Source organism: Mercenaria mercenaria, chromosome 6 (genome assembly GCF_021730395.1).
Source record: "Mercenaria mercenaria strain notata chromosome 6, MADL_Memer_1, whole genome shotgun sequence".
NCBI lineage: Eukaryota > Metazoa > Mollusca > Bivalvia > Venerida > Veneridae > Mercenaria > Mercenaria mercenaria.
In genome coordinates, this window is record NC_069366.1 from 48,549,221 (window position 1) to 48,570,394 (window position 21,174).

General features: G+C 34.8%; 2 protein-coding genes across 6 annotated transcripts in view; both read right to left on the minus strand.

Moving 5' to 3' along the window:
- Positions 1–8,067, minus strand: part of LOC123548967 (tRNA-dihydrouridine(20) synthase [NAD(P)+]-like) — a 36,228-nt gene extending 28,161 nt beyond the window's left edge. Inside the window, exons 1-4 of one of the 2 annotated variants that reach the window (XM_045336676.2) lie at positions 7,958–8,067; positions 3,004–3,118; positions 1,363–1,408; positions 314–405 (exon numbers count right to left, since the gene is read on the minus strand). In XM_045336676.2, the coding sequence (XP_045192611.2) occupies positions 314–405; positions 1,363–1,408; positions 3,004–3,117 (252 nt within the window). In that variant the 5' untranslated portion in view covers position 3,118; positions 7,958–8,067. Of the gene's footprint in view, positions 1–313; positions 406–1,362; positions 1,409–3,003; positions 3,119–4,276; positions 5,341–7,957 lie in introns of those variants that run through there. The other variant, XM_045336677.2, reaches the window with a different exon arrangement.
- A 4,907-nt stretch (positions 8,068–12,974) lies between these two features.
- The window catches only part of LOC123550509 (zinc finger homeobox protein 4-like), a 106,739-nt gene continuing 98,539 nt past the window's right edge, over positions 12,975–21,174 (minus strand). For 3 of the 4 annotated variants that reach the window (XM_053545826.1, XM_053545829.1, XM_053545828.1), the window contains 3 exons: positions 20,907–20,999; positions 19,810–19,983; positions 12,975–19,368 (listed from right to left, as the gene is read on the minus strand). In XM_053545826.1, coding sequence (XP_053401801.1) covers positions 18,794–19,368; positions 19,810–19,983; positions 20,907–20,999 — 842 coding nt within the window. In that variant the 3' untranslated portion in view covers positions 12,975–18,793. The remainder of the gene's footprint in view (positions 19,369–19,809; positions 19,984–20,906; positions 21,000–21,174) is intronic. The other variant, XM_053545827.1, reaches the window with a different exon arrangement.

The following is a 21,174-nucleotide window of genomic DNA, read 5'->3' on the forward strand; positions in this document are numbered from 1 at the left end:
ACACATTTGGAAGGCTTCTTACAAGGGCATAAACTCTTGTTTACATTTAAAGCGATGTAACAGTCTGACGACAAGCTATGTAGAAACTTGTTAAACATTTTTTTTTGCGTCTTGTTGGGTTTCATGCAGGTTTTCAACAGTACTTCAGTAATGTGTCCTCCTGTTAACCTTACCATGTACCTCTATCTTTTAGTATTTACATATTTTCTGCAAGTTATTGACAACTTTTTATCAGTAACACCAATCAGACTTGGGGTGGGGAACCTGAGGAGCATACAGCTGTGTCAGGTTGTAATGATAAATGTGAACTCACCAGCTGGAAGACAACTTTTCCTTTCTCACTAGGATGAGTTCGGAAGACAAGAGTTGAGTCAGACAGGACATAATCTACAGTTCCAAGAATGGCTGTAACAAAGAAAACATGATGTTTGGTTGCTCTTTCTTATCACAAATATGTATAAACCACTCAAAGTAAAGTTTTAAAATTATAACATTACTAAGATACCATGCTTATAATCTGAATGTTTTTTTGTTTTAAGTCACAATGATACAGTTTATAGGTAAAGCAGTGCTTTTCCAGCTTCTTTTGGTGAAAAAACACTCCAGGTGCCCATCCAGCATGAACAGGAGCATCATTCTGTAGAACCATTGACCTTGCAGCTGGATGCCTTTCTCACATGCCAACCTAAGCAGGGCTGAAACCAACTGAGGTGAAAGACAATTGATTCAAAAACAGCACCTTTACCCACTCTACCATAGAGGCCCCTTTCATGATATAAAGTACTTTCACCTTTGTGCAACCTGTAACAAAATTTCCTGTATAGATAAATAGTAGCATTCCTTATTCAACACCTTGGAAGTGTTTCAGTAACAGAAAAGCAGCACTAGCTAGCAGCCCTAAAGAATGATTTTCCACACATGTCATATAATTTTCCAATGTATTTACATATGAGCCATGCCATGTGAAAACCAACATAGTGCGTTTGCGACCAGCATGGATCCAGACCAGCCTGCGCATCCACGCAGTCTGGTCAGGATTCATGCTGTTCGCTTTACGGTTTCTCTAATTGCAATAGGCTTTGAAAGCGAACAGCATGGACCCTGACCAGACTGTGCGGATGCGCAGGCTGGTCTGGATCCATGCTGGTCGCAAATGCACTATGTTGGTTTTCTCATGGTGCGGCTCATAATTATATACCTTACTCACGATAGTAGGAAACATTCTTACCCAAATTAAGCAAAAATGTTACACTAATGCTTCACTTTAACACCATTAGGCTTGTGAAGAATAAAAACTCTTTTTCTTGAATATGCTTCAATTATTTCTTGTTTTACAAAAAGCAAAATCTAAAATCCACTTACTATTATCAATCCTTTCAGCAATGAGTATTTTGTGGTCTATAATTTCCTAAAAATAGAAACAAGTAGTTTTTAATTTAACTTATAATTTCTTTTCATTTTTATCACTCTCGGAAAGGAAAAATCTGCATATAAACATATTTATGTCATCAAGTCTAACATTTTATAATCCTGGACTACAGCAAAAATTGTACAGAGGACCATGATTGCGATAGCTGTATCTTTCACCTGGACATTGCTTAATTAAGTTACCTAGGGCCTAAGGGTTCTTTACTTACTACGCAGGAACTATTTTCAGTCTCAAGGTAATTATGACTGACCATTTATTTACCGATCCAATAGGGGTCTCACCATAGGCAATCATCTGATAAAGTCTGATTACTGTAGGTCCAAACATTCTACAGTTATTGACTGGAACTAATTGGTCTACCAACCGACTGAGCAACCAACAGTTAGTAAAACAATATAACCCCTTTTCTCTGAAGCAGAGAATATAATTAATGAGATCAGATCCCTAAAGTAAAACTAGAGCTATCACTAAAGGTGATGAATGTACCCCCCCCCCCCCCCCCCCCCCCCCCCGCATGCACTGACACAGTACATTGCAATTTGACGCACATAAGATTGCATAATTATGTGGACTGTATGTATATAGACTGTATGTACACAGTATAGTAACAAAAAACAAAGTCCCATAACTATGCAGAATATTTATCTAAAAGAATGTAACATGCACCATGCACAACTAGGGTTGGTACTGATCACTTGTGTGAAGTTTCATTAAATTGTGTGCAAGGGTTTGGTAGATTAGGCATGCACAAGATTGCATATGCAAACTGTATGTACATAGTATGTTAACAAGAAACAAAGTCCCATAACTCTGCAATTTTTGTCGCTGAAAGAACCTAACATGCCCCATGCACAACTACTGTTGTTACTGATCACTTGTGTGAAGTTTCATTAAATTATGTCAAGGGGATGAGGAGAGATGGTGCGCACAAGATTGTGTCTATGTATATGGTATAGTAACAAAAAAACAAAGTCCCATAACTCTGCAATTTTTTTTTCTGAAAGAAACTAACATGCCCCATGCACAACTACTGTTGTTACTGATCACTTGTGTGAAGTTTCATTAAATTGTGTCAAGGGGATGAGGAGAGATGGTGCGCACAAGACTGTGTCTATGTATATAGTATAGTAACAAAAAAACAAAGTCCCATAACTCTGCAAATTTTTTTTCTAAAAGAACCTAACATGCCCCATGCACAACTACTGTTGGTACTGATCACTTGTGTGAAGTTTCATTAAATTGTGTCAAGGGGATGAGGAGAGATGGTGCGCACAAGATTGTGTCTATGTATATAGTATAGTAACAAAGAACAAAGTCCCATAACTCTGCAAATTTTTTTTTCTAAAAGAACCTAACATGCCCCATGCACAACTACTGTTGGTACTGATCACTTGTGTGAAGTTTAATTAAATTCTGTCAAGGGGATAAGGAGAGATGGTGCGCACAAGATTGCGTCTACGGACAGACAACCTGAAACCAGTATATTCCCCCTTACAACTTTGTTGTCGGGGGGTACAACTAGCAGCCTTGTTTGCAGTGTACCAAACCAAATCATAGATGCCAATATGACTAACCTCACAATATACAATATCTGCTCCATACTGTAAAGCTAGCAGTCTTGTTGGTAGGGTACCGATCCTAACCATAGGTGCAAGTACCACCTTATTTCTGTAGTCAAGTGAAGCCATCCTACAACATGAGATAAATTTTAATTATTTTCTGTATATACTGAATAAGGGTAAATAATACCGTAAGGCTGAATTATTTTATAGACATGCAGGCTGATCTTGGGCTGCACTGGTCACAAAGGCAAATAGTTTTGCTATATAGAATATAGAGAAAAATCGCCAATGGGCATTTTTACCACAATCATGGGACATGTAATTTTTATCTCATCTTTTTTCCACAGAGCAATTCCAATTCTGATAAAATTTTCTTCAATACTGAAAACCATTTTCTAGCAACTATATTAAAGATGAATTCTAGAGAACTATTAAAATGTCAAGGACAAAGAAAATTATTACTTAGTTTAGCACTTTTGTAGTTTTGTACATTTTTTATTGGTTACTGGTATTTTAAATTAGTTGTTTGAGGTCAACAAATAAGCTAAATTTCAGGAAAATTCATGGAAGGTTCAAAGAAAACAAAACTGCAGATATCATTAACATCTGGCTGAAAAAGGCATGCTACATTTTGACAAAAGCTCCCAGCTAAGGGAGCAGTACAAACAGTTCTTTTGGGAGGCTGCTCAAGGAAAGTAGTTCTTAAATAAAGATGGCCACTATGGCAGGTTTAATTGTATATGGCTACGTTTAGCTATACTTGTTTGTGTGATTATAATAAACTCAACACTAAACAGCCTTTTAATTACAATATTTTACTGATCTGTGTAAATATTTCCTAATTCTGCACACCAAAACAAGCTTATGCAGACATTATTTAAGTCATATTTAGAAATGAGACATGTTAGGGCCCAATACCTAAAATTCATCTTCCTGCAACATTAACCCTGCTAAATTTCTATAATGAACTTGTCCATCTTTCAATTTGGACAATACCATACTTTAAGTGTAAAGGGGTGCTTGATACTGACTGAATGGCGAACAGTGCAGATCTTGATCTGACTGCATGGATGTGCAGGCTGATCATGATCTACACTGGTCGCAAAGGCAAAATCAATCGTGTCCAGGATGGTAAGGGTTAAAGTAGATAAAATCAGCACCTGATTCTTGTCTTCATTAAAGTCTAAAACACCAATATTGCGGGTAAAAAAAAAATTATATGCTCTTTCCAGTGTTTCATGTACATAAACCTATATACCGTTCAACTTGGAAATATGTTCTATACCTTCACCTGTTTTTGTTGTTGTCCTTTTATCCCATAATTCCCGGAACTGCTGCACCGTGGTGAATAATTTTCAGGACGACATTCGACAAAATAAAGTTTCTTAAATTATTCTTATTCTGTTGAAAATTCGCGGTATTAGATGGAATCAGTCTTATTCGGGTCTCTTTGTGGAACGTTTTTTTTAATGATTCAAGCATCCCGCTTACTGTATAGTTTCCAATATTGAATAATAATGTGCAATATAGTAGTGTTTGAAGAACAAAGTCATCGCCAGTTTAATTTTTAATGTAGAAAAGCCAGTAATTACAAAACTAGAAATGTGTCCATGGGACACAGATGCCCCCACTACATGACATTAGTCAGGGGCCAGAACTCCTACAATACTGAATGAATCCGGATGCGAAACCCCAGGTGCACAACTACACATGCTGACCAACATTCCTGTAAACTTTGGTGATTCTAGGTCAAATACTTTTGGGGCTATGCACGACACAACATTAAAATGACCAATTTTTTACAAAGTCAGGGGCCATAACTCCTACATGACTGGATGAATCCGGACGCAAAACCCCAGGTGCACAACTACACATGCTGACCAACATGCCTGTAAAGTTTTGTGACTCTAGGTCATATACTTTTGGAGCTAGGCACGACACAACATTAAAATGACCAATTTTTACAAAGTCAGGGGCCATAACTTCTACATGACTGAATGAATCCGGACGCGAAACCCCAGGTGCACAACTACACATGCTGACCAACATTCCTGTAAACTTTGGTGATTCTAGGTCAAATACTTTTGGAGCTATGCGTGACACAACATTAAAATGACCAATTTTTTACTAAGTCAGGGGCCATAACTCCTATATGTCTGGATGAATCCAGACGCGAAACCCCAGGTGCACAACTGCACATGCTGACCAACATGCCTGTAAAGTTTTGTGACTCTAGGTCATATACTTTTGGAGCTAGGCACGACACAACATTAAAATGACCAATTTTTACAAAGTCAGGGGCCATAACTTCTACATGACTGAATGGATCCGGACGCGAAACCCCAGGTGCACAACAACACATGCTGACCATCATTCTTGTAAAGTTTTGTGACTCTACGTCAAATACTTTTAGAGCTACGCGCGACACAACATTTTCGGAAGGACGGACAGACGGACAGACAGACGGACAAGAGCAAATCTATATGCCCCCCCCAAAGTGGGGGCATAAAAAAAGGCCAATGTAAAACGAATCCAGACACACTGGCATAACAAAAATTATTTATATACACAATTTTATACTGAAATGTGTCAAAGTCCTCCATGGTCCAGTGGTTAACTTACATGCTTTGCATGTGCGAGGTCCAGAGTTCGATTCCCCTCTTACGCACTTTTTTTTTTACTATAATTAAGCCCAGTATATTTGTCACAAATTTTGGAGCAGAACTCATCAATGTGTATAGTTTACCAATGTTCTGTCTGTAAATTTTGAACAAAACTTTTGAGATTCAAATTCAAAGGCATAGAAAGGCATGTGTTGCTTATCTCTCTTTCAGCCCTAGACTGTTAGGAGTCTGGTAAACAAAACTGAATTTCGACCAACATAGTTTGTGTTCTTGATAAAATTCTGGTCAAGAACTTCTTAGAATGAATTTGACATAAGAATTTATCATGTCAATGGTTGTTTATCATTCTCCAACACAATTAAGAGGTTTACCATAGCTAATTAGTTTTAGTGGGACAAAATTTGTCCTAAAAGATGTCATTTGACAATATAAATGACATTTAAAGGATTGCAATAGTCTGTGTTTAGGATAACAGGTTTATGTAAGTTCAAAAGTTTATTTGTTGGAAGAACATTAGATATCTGATACCGTATTTTCCCATATTAATGCCCCCGGGGGCGTTACATTTTCCAAAGAGGGGCGTTTATTTGAGGTAAAAAAATAAAAAATGAAAATTTTTACAAAACTTAAAAACATCGTATAAACTAGCTGTAAAGTGTTTCTGTGTTGTTTAATCCCCCCAAAACATAATTATTTGGCATCCAATTTAATGCAGTGTGTCTTTTATGCATTTAAATACGGTATCGATACCTCGTGTATTCCATGTCTGGCTTTTTGACACGCTCGCGACACTACACATTACGTCATGATCCAAACAGCTGTGTACTCTGATAACATTTTCCTTAGTACATGCGGGTAGCTAATAGCGCAATACACAATGTCAATGGTTTGACACGCTGCTGTGCCTGCTTTTAAATTAAAAGTTCTTAAAACTGCCGAAGAAAAGGGTATATCGTAAACACATTGCTGCAAGTTTGTTTAAAGTCGGCAGGAAGCGTGTGCGCGAGTGGTGTAAAAACAAATCAAAAATGTATTTACTGTTTAATTTTCTGTTTGATGATTGGATACGTATCGTACTTAGTACAAATGTTTTGGACTTACGGTACATGGACTGTTTAAAAGTGTGTTTAAATTTTAATACATTGGACTTCAGTACTGTAAATTACTTATTACATGGACTTATGAAAATGAGGTAGGTGATTTTTTTCCCGTTCTTGTTGACTTTTTTCCCCTCCAAAATGGGTGGGGGGCGTTAATTAGAGGGGGGGCCTTAATTCGGGAAAATACGGTACGTTGTATTAGACCTTCCTGGAGTAACCGTATAACAGAAATATTTTAGTTATAATTAATTCTCCTCATCTTGTGTTGTAGAAGACGTATTTCTTTTTCTTTAATAGAATAAAAAAAATGCCAAATTGAGTTTTAATTTTATTGTAGTCTAAGAATCATAACAAACTGATATTAAATATTCAGGAATTATGGATTATCATTAATACAAACAATTGACATTATGTTAATAACTTAAGAGAACATCAAACTTCGTAAAAAGAATCTGTAATATCAGGTATTGCCATTAATTTATGATAACACAACTTCAGGTTCTTCTATTTTTACGGGCCACTGTTGGTTTTATATCAAGAGAATTCTGCCTTTTAGATAGTAACTAAATTCACACTGGTTTCCTATTAATTGTGATGTCCATTTTCTCTTTACAAAGATATGTTTTAAAAGAATTTTTCTAAGTTTGCTATTAAGTATGAATACTGTCACATCTGACTTGATGTTGCACCCACATAATCTAAATGCGCTGATACTATGAGGTTGAATGTGATGTTACCCAGGATTATTTAAATGATTAATCATTAATGTGTATTTTTTAAACTATTTGTTACATGTACATGAACTGAAAAGAAACTTTGCATTCCCGGATTTAGAAAATTGTATGAGAGAAACAAAATTGTATGAGAGAAACGAATCGACAGCAAAGGCATGATCCTTGGGGCCCATAGCACCGATTGTATATACTGGACTAGTGGCCTCTGGTGCATTTGGGACTAAAGGACTAAATTAGATTCTGTGCACCAAACTATTTTTCCGTCCTCTGTCTAGTCTTGACACATTTGAAGAAATGATCTGATCTTGTTCATTTAAACCAAGCATTTTAAAAAATTTGCCTTTGTTCATAAGGCTGAAGAGCAAAACCGTCAGGCTTACTCAAAACCGTCAGGCTTACTGTCAAAACTGAAAATATCAAAAAGAAAAATGAATGCAGAAAGTAGATTCTGTATGACTAGGTTTTCCCGTCAGATAGGCAGCGCCTAATTTCATATTATTTAACTCACTCTCTCTTTATGATTACTATCTTAATCTATATCAAGTCTGGTGATGAAAATCAGTATTTTCTTCAAGTATTTTCTCCTGTCCGTTTACCGCTTCTCGGACTGGTAAAAAGTATGGTAAAACGCAAAGACTTTCCGATTTCACAGTTTTCGCTAAAACACAGTACCCAGTACATGTACCGCATGAGTAAAAAAGGCGGTAAGGGACCGAGCACCCCAAACACAGCCATGAGTCAAACATTTATACAAATTATAGTAACTCTTAACAGGTTGATAAAATATAACAACCTTCTAAACCTTTAAGCTCCACTGGGATCACGATCATGACTTCTCATATGAGACCAGTACTAGTTTTTCCAGGAAGTAGACTCGAGAGTGGTTCAAATGAGCTTTAAGCTTTTATCACAATAGAGCTTAAACAAATTAGTATGAACTAAAGAGTATGCCAGACTCTCTGTACTCTGACGTGTAAGAGTGCATCTGTCCGGTGATAGTGGCCTGAATGGCTATTTGGGAAATAAACATTTCACTTAGGCATATAGTGATAGTTCTATCTTGACCTACCAGCCATTCCAGATAGCTTTCACCGTTTTATCTGATAACGCGTATGGTCTGGCAAACTGAAACTGAAATTTGGGAAGGTTAGATCACACATCATTTGTTTCTGAACGATAGCAAAAAGACTAACGCTGGAGGTGGACTGAACAATACTTGGGAGGGTATTCCACAATCCGATTGTTCTTTGAAAAAAAAAAGAATTAGAGTATTTTTTTTGCGTTTGAATGTGGAATTAAATAGCTAATTAACTCCTGGTTTTGGAGGTGATGGTGATCTACATAGACTAGGTTATTACTGATTTTGTAAAATATGATCAGAGAAGTTTCGTGATCGTGTTGTTCTATGATCGACCATCTACATCTACGGAGATACTCTCAACAATCAATTTCTGATCATAACTGGGACCACTTTAGAATCATGTGTGAAACACTACTTGTGTGGCCATATTTGTTACAGACATAGCGTGCTGCCGACCTGTTACTCATTTCAATTTTGCTACTTAGAGCCTTTTGCTAGGGGTGCCAAACAGTCGTACAATATTCTAGTTGGGGCGGACACATGTTTTTTTTTTTAAAGCCATTTATTTTTATTTTCTTGTTGTTTGTCTTTACATTTAGAAATCCTGACGAAGTTGAGAGAGCTCTTTGCTTTGGACGTAATTTTGTTGATATGGACTGACCTGTTTAGATCTTTAGAGATTTGTCACCCCAGGATATCTAACAGCATTGGAGCGCATTTTGTAAAGTTTTGGAGTCTGATGAAAATTGTTTTATTAGATATACAAGTGTTATAATATGCAAAATGTCTGGCTTCGCTTTTTATGAAATCAGGAAGGTCATTTATGTAGGCGAGAAAGAGACATGGTCCGAGAGCATATACTTGTGAACCACAGTTGGAATATCTTAAGTGCAGCCATCTGCTACAGCACTGTGAATGTGGTCCTTTAAGAATGGCGTGGTCAACAGTAATGCCAGAAGTGAACTCCCAGCTGTTCAAGTTTGTCTCAAGTACATAGCATTAACACCTGTTTGTTTCAGTATCGTCAAAGACATACTTTTTGTTTGAAGCTGATAAGCTGAGCATTACATTTATGTTTAGATCGAAATAAAATCTATGAAAAAGATCCTTTGGAAGCATAGAACGCAACCAGGCAGGCTCGGTTTGATTGAGTCTGTTCACGAGAGGTAATGATGTGCAACACCCTTCACGGCCCTTAGCACCGGCTGAAACCAAATTCTATTACAGTATAAATGAGTGTACTCCATGATCCCAAAGGACCAGAAAATATAACAACACTGACTTCAAGTATGGGGAGACTTTTGACAGCCGACACACGGCACTTACGGTCTGCTGTTGTGATAGTTAATGAAACAAGTGAAAGCCATGCGGGTACTGGCTTAGCAGATAATACATATCATATAAAGTGTATAAATTGAATATTCTGTTTAATTAACTCTTTATCTTAGAATCTTGATCTGGACCATATGCCACCAAAAAATATGCACAGAGTTCTTCGGTGACCTATGAGTACCTTTTTCTTATATGTTCGCTGGTGGTAGTAGATATATGTAATAAATATTTATGCAACTGAAGAAATCAAAAATTGCTAAGTTTGGTATATGTTTGCTCCCTGATCAGGATAATAGACTAAAGTGTTTATTAAAATGAATCTAATACCATGATGTGCATCTTCGGAAGCACTCAGTTACGCAAAAAATGCGTTTCTTTGTAATGAAATTTCAGACTAGTAGCATATAATACTTTGTTCTTAACAAAAATATATGATTATGACAGTTCGTTTTTAAAGACTTAAGAATTTCTTTAACTTTAAAAACATGAAAATGTCACTAAACTAAAACATTGAGAGCTTTCTACACTTAAAGCATTTTGAGGTGCCCTAAGAAAGGTTTTGTGGTGTCTAAACCTAAAAGATTTGTAGATATCATACATATCATAAATGAGTCTGTAACCTCCAAAAAGTTAGGAAATTTGAGTGTGTTTTTGCTTAAAGAAATATGTAAAGGTTTAAATGTAATAGGGTCTATAACATATACTCAACAAAAAGTAACAAAATGTAGGGGTCTCTAACAAAAAAGTAAGATGATAAAATATTGAGATTTCCTTAGACAGAGATTTTTTACCAAGAAAATTTAGGAATTTGTAACCAAAAAAAAAACAACAAAAAAAAAAAAAAAAAAACATTTAGGGGTCTCTATCAAAAGGTAATTCAAGGTTATAAAGTTTGAAGAGGCTATTGTGACCTTGACATTTGACTTACAGTGATAATCGTATCTATAGAGTGGCACTCATTCTATGCTTGATCTACTCTTTGGTTTTCAGGCTTGAGGTCACTGTCACATTGACCTTTGACCCCAAAACAACACAGATCATGCACTCACCTCGTGAAGTTATTTGGGCCATGATATTTATAAAGTACTGAAACAACCAAAATTCCACCCCAAGTACCTAGAATTTTTCACAGTATTTTCATAAATTCATTAAAATCTGCTGGATACTTATCTATTGAAAGCATGGTAAGGGCAATTGCTGTAGTACGGCTGAACGACGGATCGGGGCGTTGTCATGTAGCAGCTTGATGCAACGCACCCCTGTCCTTGGGCGCTTTGCTGTGTAGTGGTCGAGAACAACAGAGAGGACATTTTCTTTGTAAAATGTACCAGTAACACTACTGTGTTCAGGGACAGGGACTCGAGCCACAATTCCATCGGAGTCAAAGAACAGGGCGTACATAACCCGTCTGACGCTTCTGTTCCGCCGGGCCTCTCATTATTTTCACCTACCCACATTTTATTATTTTCTTTATTGTCAGACTCAAAGAAGTACAGCCATGTCTCATCACCTGTAACAATTTCTTTGATACGCCTAGATTTCTTGTTTTTGTATCTGACGAGCAGGGCGGAAGCTTTTTCTCTTTTGCGCTGGGGTCAATAAATGCGATATCCAGCGTGCACAAACCTTACGCAGATTTAGCCTTTCTTTAAAATCAGAAAAACCGCTGACGAATTAAGGCCCGACATTTCCCCTATCTGCTCCACTGTGCATCTGCACCTTTCTCGATTATTACTTTCACAGCATCAATATCTTTGTCAGACAGAGCAGTTAGAGGGCGCCCAGGACGGGCCTCATCTTTGGTGCTGGTTCTCCCCTCTATAAAGAGAGATACCTACTAGGCAATAGTACGGTATGACAGCGTACTGTCCCCGTACACTTTGTCCACGTAGGCTTTAATTTTTGATGCGCCGATGCCAAGCAGTCCGCGTATCTTACAATACGCCCTTTGCTCTTCACGAAAATTGCAGCTAGATTCAGCTTTGTTTTTTTTTTCAGCCAGTATGATATACTCTAATACTATATGTATTTTAATGCTAATTAAATGTGCTTTTGCACGTTATTTTAGTGCCATTTCCGGTCAATTGGCACAAAAATCAATACTCTTTCCATTGTATATGCCACACTTGTGGGTGCACGTGCAAATGGTGAAAATACTGGACTGTTGCCACTACTTTTCAAATGCTCCTCCTACCTCGAAACAACAGACAATCATCCTAATATTAGGACCAGCCTCTGAATCATCGTTACCTTGACATTCAACTACTGACCCCTAAAACTAATGATCTTTCTGCCGACAACTATTATCTATGAAATTTGACAATCGCTGCATGGGGCAGGCATAAAAAAAGAAATTCCTGTGTGTCTGCTGTTTTAAATATAATATGCAGTTGTTTGAATTTGATAATACATACGCTTATACATTAGTGTTTGGTCTCCGAAGTGTTGTTTATCAAACAACTTGTAGCAATGGCTTTAAAAAAACATTTTTTTTGTGTTTTTTTTCACTTGAACATAAGTGCTCACCTTTACACATAGGGTTTTACAGGCAGGCCGTCATTAGACTAAAACTTCGGTATACAGGCGGAGATGTTCAGCAGATGTGGTCTGTTTTGTTGGGTTTTAAGTAGTACCGCAAAATGTTTACATCAAGCTTTGAATGTTTAAAGAAGATCCACTGGATTTCTGGCATTACTTCAAGCTTGGATGGGTACCTAGGCAGAACCACCCATTTCCGTAAGCCAGCTGACTGGCTTCTGATATCCTCCATCTTAACCACACGGCAACAGAGGTACCCTGGTAGGTGTTTTTTTTGTGACGTTTTTTGTTTGGTTTCAGTCGCCAGACACAATTTAGGTCATACAGCAACCTTTCCAGCTTTCGATAGTGGAAGACTATTGGGCATTATTTCATGCAAGGGTAGGCACTTAAGAACCACCGACCACCCTTAAGCCAGCTGAATAGCTTCCTCACATAAAGAATTCTACACTGCAAGCAACTTGAACTGAACCTACATCAGTGAGGGGGCAAGTGATTCGAAGTCAGCGACCTTTGACAACATGGCCACGGAGGTCCCCAGGGCAGACGGGTACAAAATACCAAAACAATACCATAATGGTAAATATGATTTATTCATTTTTTGCGAAGCAGACTACTACATAAATCTTGAAAATAGTCTAAAATTATGTGTACCAAAAATGGTACAAATAGAACATATAATCGTTTTATCAGTAACTATGTATAAATGCAATGGAGGCGACTGAACATGGTAACTTTACAAATAACATGTTAGACTCAAAATCATGTATATATAACAAGTAATAATCTACATGTATAATAGTAAACTTTAACATATAAAGAGAACATAAATTTTATGAATTCACTGCTAAAAAGTTGAACCTATAAATGCGTACAATGGCTGGATTTTTTTTTGAAAATGAAATTATGCTTGATTTGGATTTTTTTTAAATTTAGTATATATCTGTACAAAAAAGGAATTAATCAGTATACATCGAGCATAGCAACGTAACTTCGTACACTTAGCATCACTATGTTACTATGTGCACACTGTATAACCACATAACTTTGTGCACATAGCATATAACTTTGCGCACATAGCATATAATCATATAACTTTGCGCACATAGTATAACAACATCACTTTTTTTTTACATATAGCATAAACAAATGACGAAACAAGATCAATTTTTTTGTCAAATAAATACCGTACCATAACGATTTACTTTCCACCAAACAGAAACGGTACTAACCATTTAAAGTGAATGTGATACGTATTTTGAAATTTTAGCCACAAAGAACAAGCACAAATGTTGATCACTTAACAACAATTAAGTATGTCATTCAATAAACAAGTGAATGCAATAAATTCACTTATATATGATTTTACAAGACCTAATTAGCCTTAAAAATCATTTGAAAAAAAAAAAAACAACAGAAGTGAGATATAAACTATGCTGTGTTTTTCCATTATTTTATATGCTGTTAATCTGAAACTTGGTGTGACAATAGTTTAGCGAGACTAAAGAAGAAGAAAATTCTATTTGAAGAAGTTGAAAGAACCACAAATTTAGTTGTTCTTTTCAATTTCTAAATGATGGTTGTCCACACAGTCCAACTCTAGTAGTTCTGTGCACTATATGCCCGGAAGATTTAAATATTCATATATGGTATACACAAATGCGTATTAAGTGTGTACAACCATGTTTAAAAATTTGCTCAACTATAATATGGCAATGTGAACAACAAGCACACTTTATTATAAAATCTACTCTAATTATGTCAAGTTAATGTACTTTTTTTTTTACACATGTATACGTACTACGTCTGCACATGTAGGCGAACAATTCAATCAAGTCACAAAAATATAGCATTTATTTCATGCTTACATTAGCATATTCTAACAAAATAATTAATCTACTGGAAGACCACATGGCTAAAAATGGCAATTCTTTGGTCTTTTTCTATACAAGATTCCATATACATGTATATAATCAAATCTAACTGTTTTTCCCCTCAATAATGGGGATGGTGAACAAATAATTAATAAAATCAATTCAACTGGGGCTAAGAGATGGGGCCTGCTAACCCAAATACATCCTCTAGTGAAAATTCTTTACAAAATTAAGCAATCCAGATATGAAAATACTAATGTTTGAACAGTATACCACCCTTCAAATAGCTAAACAAACAGGAAATCTGACCTGCCGGAGACGTACCAAGTAATTCATATCTTTGTTGTCTAATTCTCCGCAACAATAAAAACTTGGACCGAGAAGGAAATTCATCTTCAGTTGCTTTAATTAAATGTTTTTTGCGTGCCATTATTTCATTTAATGAAGACGCCACATGCTCCATAACGGTATTATGTTTTTAAAAGTCTTGTTAACTTTAACAAGAACTAATTATTTCCAAAGAAATTGCAAAGATTTCAATAAGACTCGTTAAAGAAAACAATTTATATGTAAATTCAATATTTTCTTAGACTTAAATAGAAACAAAGTCTTCCATCTATTTTTTTCCTCTGCGGCTGTCTTCGGGAATTAATTTACCATGTTCGTGATTATTACAATTTTCAATCATTACCTATAATGCCAGACAAATAATGACTGATTTAAATGAAGAGAAAAAATCATTTGTCTCAGAAATCCAGGATAATTTCTTCTTTTTTTTTTCCAGATAGAAAATGTCAGTTTAATGTTTTTGAAAATAACATACGGATAAGGTAACATTAAGAACATATATTTCTGACATTTGAGAAACAACATATTTCGGATATTTGAATAACATATCTGTCAGGACAAAATATTCAAATAACAGGAGTATTTGTAACAGAATACAAAAATCATCTTTTTTTTTTCACTCAGCAAAAACATTTCCTGCTTTGATCGGGTAACGTAAATCTCTTTTGGAGGTCAGATAAAAAAATTAGAAGCTCTTAAGGCCTACTTTTCAAGGGTAAAAGACAAAGAAATATGCAATGCTTTAGTTTTATGTAAAATACAAGCAAGCTGATGTTACTTTAACTAAGAAAAACTTTTTGTTTAATGAAAACCAGCACATATATCCACAATATCTAGGAATGTAATATGTTGAATACTGTATGATCGCTATATTGTAGTATATAAAACAAGTAACACAGTTTTTATACAAAATGCTATACTAAATGCAAGAACAGTATTTGAGCCATGCCAGGTAAAAAGGTTCCACAGATAATTTCAGATGAAAAAAAAAATGGTTTTCACCTGGCACTGCTCAACAATTACTTCAACAATGAGTTTTTATTTCTACAACTGAACTAATACATGTTTCAACACAGAAGACTAGAAGAGGAAGAAAGCTTCTAAAAATAGAAATTCAAAGAGAAAAAAAGCACCATTTTAAAATGAAACAGTGAAATGGAACATATAGTTTCAAAAAAAATATACTAAACAACCAAATGGTCACAGCTGCAAAAATTTACAACTAAATCTGCATGCATTTTTTTCTGAACACATACAGAGTATGCAAAACCTATAATGTTGTTTTTTTTATAAACTTTTCCATTTGACATGCACTCTAAAATCAGCTTTCTAACAGTACTGGGTTCTCGATTACACAAAGTGACTTTTCAGCACAATTTATGCACCATTCTTTTCTGAGAAAATTTTTTTTCTTCTTAAATTATTGCTATACAATACATCATCCAAGAGACATAAACTGTCAACCTTTCAGAAATATATGTTTCCTTATAGCCAAGAATGGAAAAGAATACCTGCAATATTAATTGCATAACTTATTAAATTCAAAGAAAAATCTACTGAGAACCAGAAAAGGTCTGATTTTGAACTGAAGGCTGGCGTTTCATTCCATCAGCCAAAAATGCTCTATTTATAAATCTTTACTTTGAATTTTTATATAATATAAGAACACAACCAATTGTAAAACTTTAAGATAAAAAATGGTCAGCTTAATCACTTATTCAAAAAATTTTGTGAACAATATTTACTTTCAAAGGTTTGACACATGGAAATTTGAACATAATATACGAACCATTAAAAGATGGTGAAAATTCACCATTTTTCATCCAATTTCAAAGTTCTAGACTTGAGTAGGAAATTTTTGCTTAATGCTGTAGACACTGTTAGTTTTGAATGTTAACCTTTAGCATGCTAGATAAATTGTCGTCTGCTGGAAATGTCGTCTGCTAAAATTGTAAAGTTCATTCAATTTGCTCCAAAATTGGAAGAAATATTGTCAGAGTAGCAAACAGCTTGGAACCTGATCAGACGCCGATTTAATCGGCGTCTGATCTGGTTCCAAGCTGTTTGCAAAGGTTGTTAAAATCGCCTGCAGCAGGCTAAGGGTTAAGGATATATCAAATCAAGTAAAGTATAAGAAGTAAAGAAAATACATATATATATTTTTTTTTATTTAATATGAAAACAAATGTTTGACTGAAGATACTACAAACACATTTTAAAAGAACGTGTTTCTTATAGGCCATGTCCAAACTGTTGGTTTTATTTTACGGCAAATGCTACAAACTGAACGCAAATTTTGTCTTAAAAAGATAATTCTATTTGTGCATAAATTCTGACAGCATGAAAGAAATAGAAAATATAATATAATTTATTATTCTGTAATTTTACTGAACACTTTAACTGCTGAAAGTATCGACACACTGGATGAAGTTTTCCAAACTTTCAAATTTACAAAAAAAATGGTGAATCAAAGAAAGTCACAATCTTACGTATAATGAGGTATCTAAAAATGGATTGTGTTTATACACTTGAAAGTTCTGACAAAAAAAAATCTTGACACATTCCCAAACAAAACCATATGCCCTATTAGACAAGTCCCACAAACAAAATTTGAAAAAAAAAAAAAAAAAAAAAAAAAAAAATCTGAAAATTTTATTATTTATATTAACTGAAAAACAGGTGGAAATTTAATAAAATTCAAATATCAAGCAATAAGATCCACGATTTCCATATAAAATAGAAGTTATAAGACAAGCCAAAAGTGAAAAAATATAGATATATGACACAACAAGTCAAATAATGCCGAATACCTCCACAGATCCCTGTCAACTTTTACAAAAAGTTCACTAACATAAAAAAAAAACAAAAAAAAAAAAAACAACATACCAAATTTGGTTAAACTAATGTCAAAAATGTAATAATCACACACCAAATTTCATTTGGTAGTCAAGCGTAACAAAAATAAATCTATCTAGAACTATATACATGTGTAATTAAATGCTGTGTAAGTGTTATTGGTCTAACAAATGCCAAAAAAAGGAAATGCTAAAAATAGAATGAAAGTCATTGCACTAAACAGGTTTATTTCATCAAGCAAGAAAACTTACCCGAGTAAGTCATAATTTGCTGTATAATTGTTGAAAAATCCTATTTAGGACAATGTACAACTAACTTTTTTTTTAAATGCTTCTGAAAAATGCAACTTCGTGTACCGTTAATTTAACTCTGAACTAGCGCAATACTCAAGACCGAGTAAATAGCAACTTACTCGACTCTATCCGAACACATTGACTTTTAAGTAACAATAACAGTAATAATGCTATATATATATATTTAGTCGTATATAAAAATGAATAACAACATAATGATATACATGTACTGAGTTATAGTAGGAACAATATATACATATAACCAACTTATTTTAATACAAGTCTCTTCTTTTTTTCATCTAATCATTGTGGCAAAGAAAAGAAAACAATAAACGGAAGAAAAAAACGTTTATAATAATCTAAAGATAAAACGTATTTTTTGTAATTCCATAGCTCACTATCCTGAAATTTTAGACCATTTTGTGAACAAAAACTGTATGACATAGACTACCTAAATATACAATATATACACAACTTGCAATATTGATTACATAACTCCAATGTATCTATACGATACAGAAATATCAGATACTTAGCTATATAGCACTTTTTAATACACAAATGTTCATTTTCAAAAAGGTAAAGCTTTTTGTTTTCCCAACAGAAAAATGACACAATATATAATGAAATACTGACAGATGAATTGTTTTACAGCAATCTCTGCTGTCCATTCGCTGTATGAGAAGGATTTCTAAAGTTCCACAAACGCTTTTAACACAATCACACATTTTTTTTTAAACATGTTCTTCACACTTAACTGCACACTTACATAAATGTACAAGTGTGATACAGTTTTTTTTGGACCACTAAATTCACTACTTTATTATGGTCCACATGAGAATGCGTGTATAGTTACACTATATTTAACATATATATACATATACAAATTAACCAGTTTCTGTCCATAGTAACATATTAACCAGTTTCAGTCCAACGTACATAATCGCCATGATGTAACTGAACAAAATGAAAAGTGCAATGCTTCTTAAAGTAAGTCAAAAACTGCCTAATTTCATATTTGATCATGCATTTTCTGGGTGATTATTCTCGATGACTGAGGCTCGTTCCGAGTCAAATGAGCTACCACTTTGTCTTGGAGAATAAGCAGACGGCTTTGTACTTAGGCCACCTGACTGCCTCTGTTGTTGATAAACAGCCATTTTTGTTTTGTGCGACTCCACTTCACAATGGGTTTTAAACTCCTGAACTGTGGAAACTTTCTCGGAACAAAGTTTACACTCGTACTGTATTTGTTCAAGTTTCAACGCAATGTTTACACCTTCGGGAATCTTCCCGCCGGGAAAGCACATCAATCTTTGATGAGCCACGCATGCTTCCCTAGCAGGGTAGACCATCTGACATTTTTTACAAATATAGCCAACATCAACAGTTGCCTCCCTTACACAGTTATAATCAGCATTGTTGACAAGTGCTTTCAGACTTGATATAGATTTGCAGTCCTGGGTGTACTGACCAATGGTTGCTTTTGGGTCCATAAGTTTTGAACTTACATCCTTGATGGCTTGTTGAGGGATCTGAAGAAGAGGAAGTGGGGTTCCATAGGTCATGGGGTCATAGCCAAGCAGATGCTCTGTTCCTGAAATTAAAATATACTTTTTGAACAAACTTGATAAAATCGTTAGCAATGTATTCATTTTGCTTTTGTAAAACTTTTTATACCATTTTTTTTTTTTTACTTAAAGGCTGATTTATCTAGGTATAATGTCAACATTACATAAAAGTATAAATATAGTAAAGCTACAGTTACTTTTATACAAGAAGATGCATTACTTTTGTAGAACAAATTTGTTAAACCTGCTCCCTTATTCCGAAACTGAAAGCAAATTAAAAACATCATTTGAAGTAAAATTGTAAAACAAAGGTCATTCTTTTTAAAGAGGAATAAATTAAGTAATACATAACGTTAAGAGCTAAGTATTTCTAAAAACAAAACTTATAAAGTAGAACTAGACAAAAATATTGAGAACTGTTTTCTGCGATATATTTTTAATTTCATGCTTGGCAGTAACAAACTGACCTGGCATAAATCCCGGCTGTCCTAGAGGGGGCATACCAGGGAGGAGCCCAGGCAGACCTGGGTACATGTAGGGCAACATCCCTGGGTCCATACCAGGTAAGAGGCCACCAAATGGGCCCAGCTGACCCTCAGATGACCCTGACCCACCTTTGTTGCTCTCTTTTCTTGAAGAGCCTACAGAAAATGGGAGGTAATTTAGTGTTAGAAAGAGACAAACACTAAGGATCTGATTTACTGCAGTATCTTTTGACTGTTTCTAAAAATAGATTTTTAACAAAGATCTGTCATCTTTACTCTGCCAAAAGATTATCAATTGATTGATTTTCTTTTATATTATATACAAAAGATACCACAGTAAAAGTATTAGAAAAGAACTTTCAAAACTTTGCAAAACTGTTTCTGGGCTCGTCTTGGAAATTTTAAATTCATTTTTTTTTTCAGGAGGTTCAAAAGTCTACTTTATTGTGAAAATTATCTGATATATTTTGATCTATTATTTCAGGAAAAAACAAAGGAAAACAAGCCCAGAAACAATTTGTCACAAAAATGTGTTAAATTATTATCACGCTCGGCAATCTTGATGAAAAATAGATGTAAATAGTCCCCATTGCCATGGCAACTACTGTTAATGAGTCTATCCATACTTTCAGACGTAATTAATTAGCTAGACATACATACAACATAGGCACCACTGTCAGTACAAATATTCTGCGTTTATTTCAGACATTTTAGAAGTAATAAAAAGTTGTACTGGTTATTTACTAACAGCAAAATTATATGATTAATTTATATGGTTTTGGTAATTTTTAATCTGAAAGTGTATTCAACAAATATGTCTGAACGTCTGTAGTTTTGTCTTTTAAACTGCGAACAAAAAATGTGAAATGAAAGTTTAATATGATGAAAATTCTAAATTCTGCTTTTTTGTTTTACATACAATTTTTGATACACGCTGTATTGTAATAAAATATGTCTGCCCTTTATACATATCAAACACCTTTCTTTAGTCCAAAAATTGAAGTATTAGAACTGTTAATTAGAACTGCACCAGCCACCAATTCAGAGAAAAAAATCAGGTCATGTGACCGAACACCTACCATCTGATTGGCTGTCAACTTCTTTTCCTTCTTTTGTTGAAGAGCCCTCTTTTTGCAGACTATGTAGCAGATCTGGTGGCAGCAAGCCCATTCCTGGAATAATAAAACATTGCATATATCATAAATATAATTCTGAAATCGCATATTATTAAGAAACAGTGTAACTTTCACCATTCACCCACGTAGGCAATTTATTTCACATAATTAGTCTGTTACCAACTTCCTTCTAGGAAAATCTTAGAATTTTCCTTAATAAAAATTGCTTCAT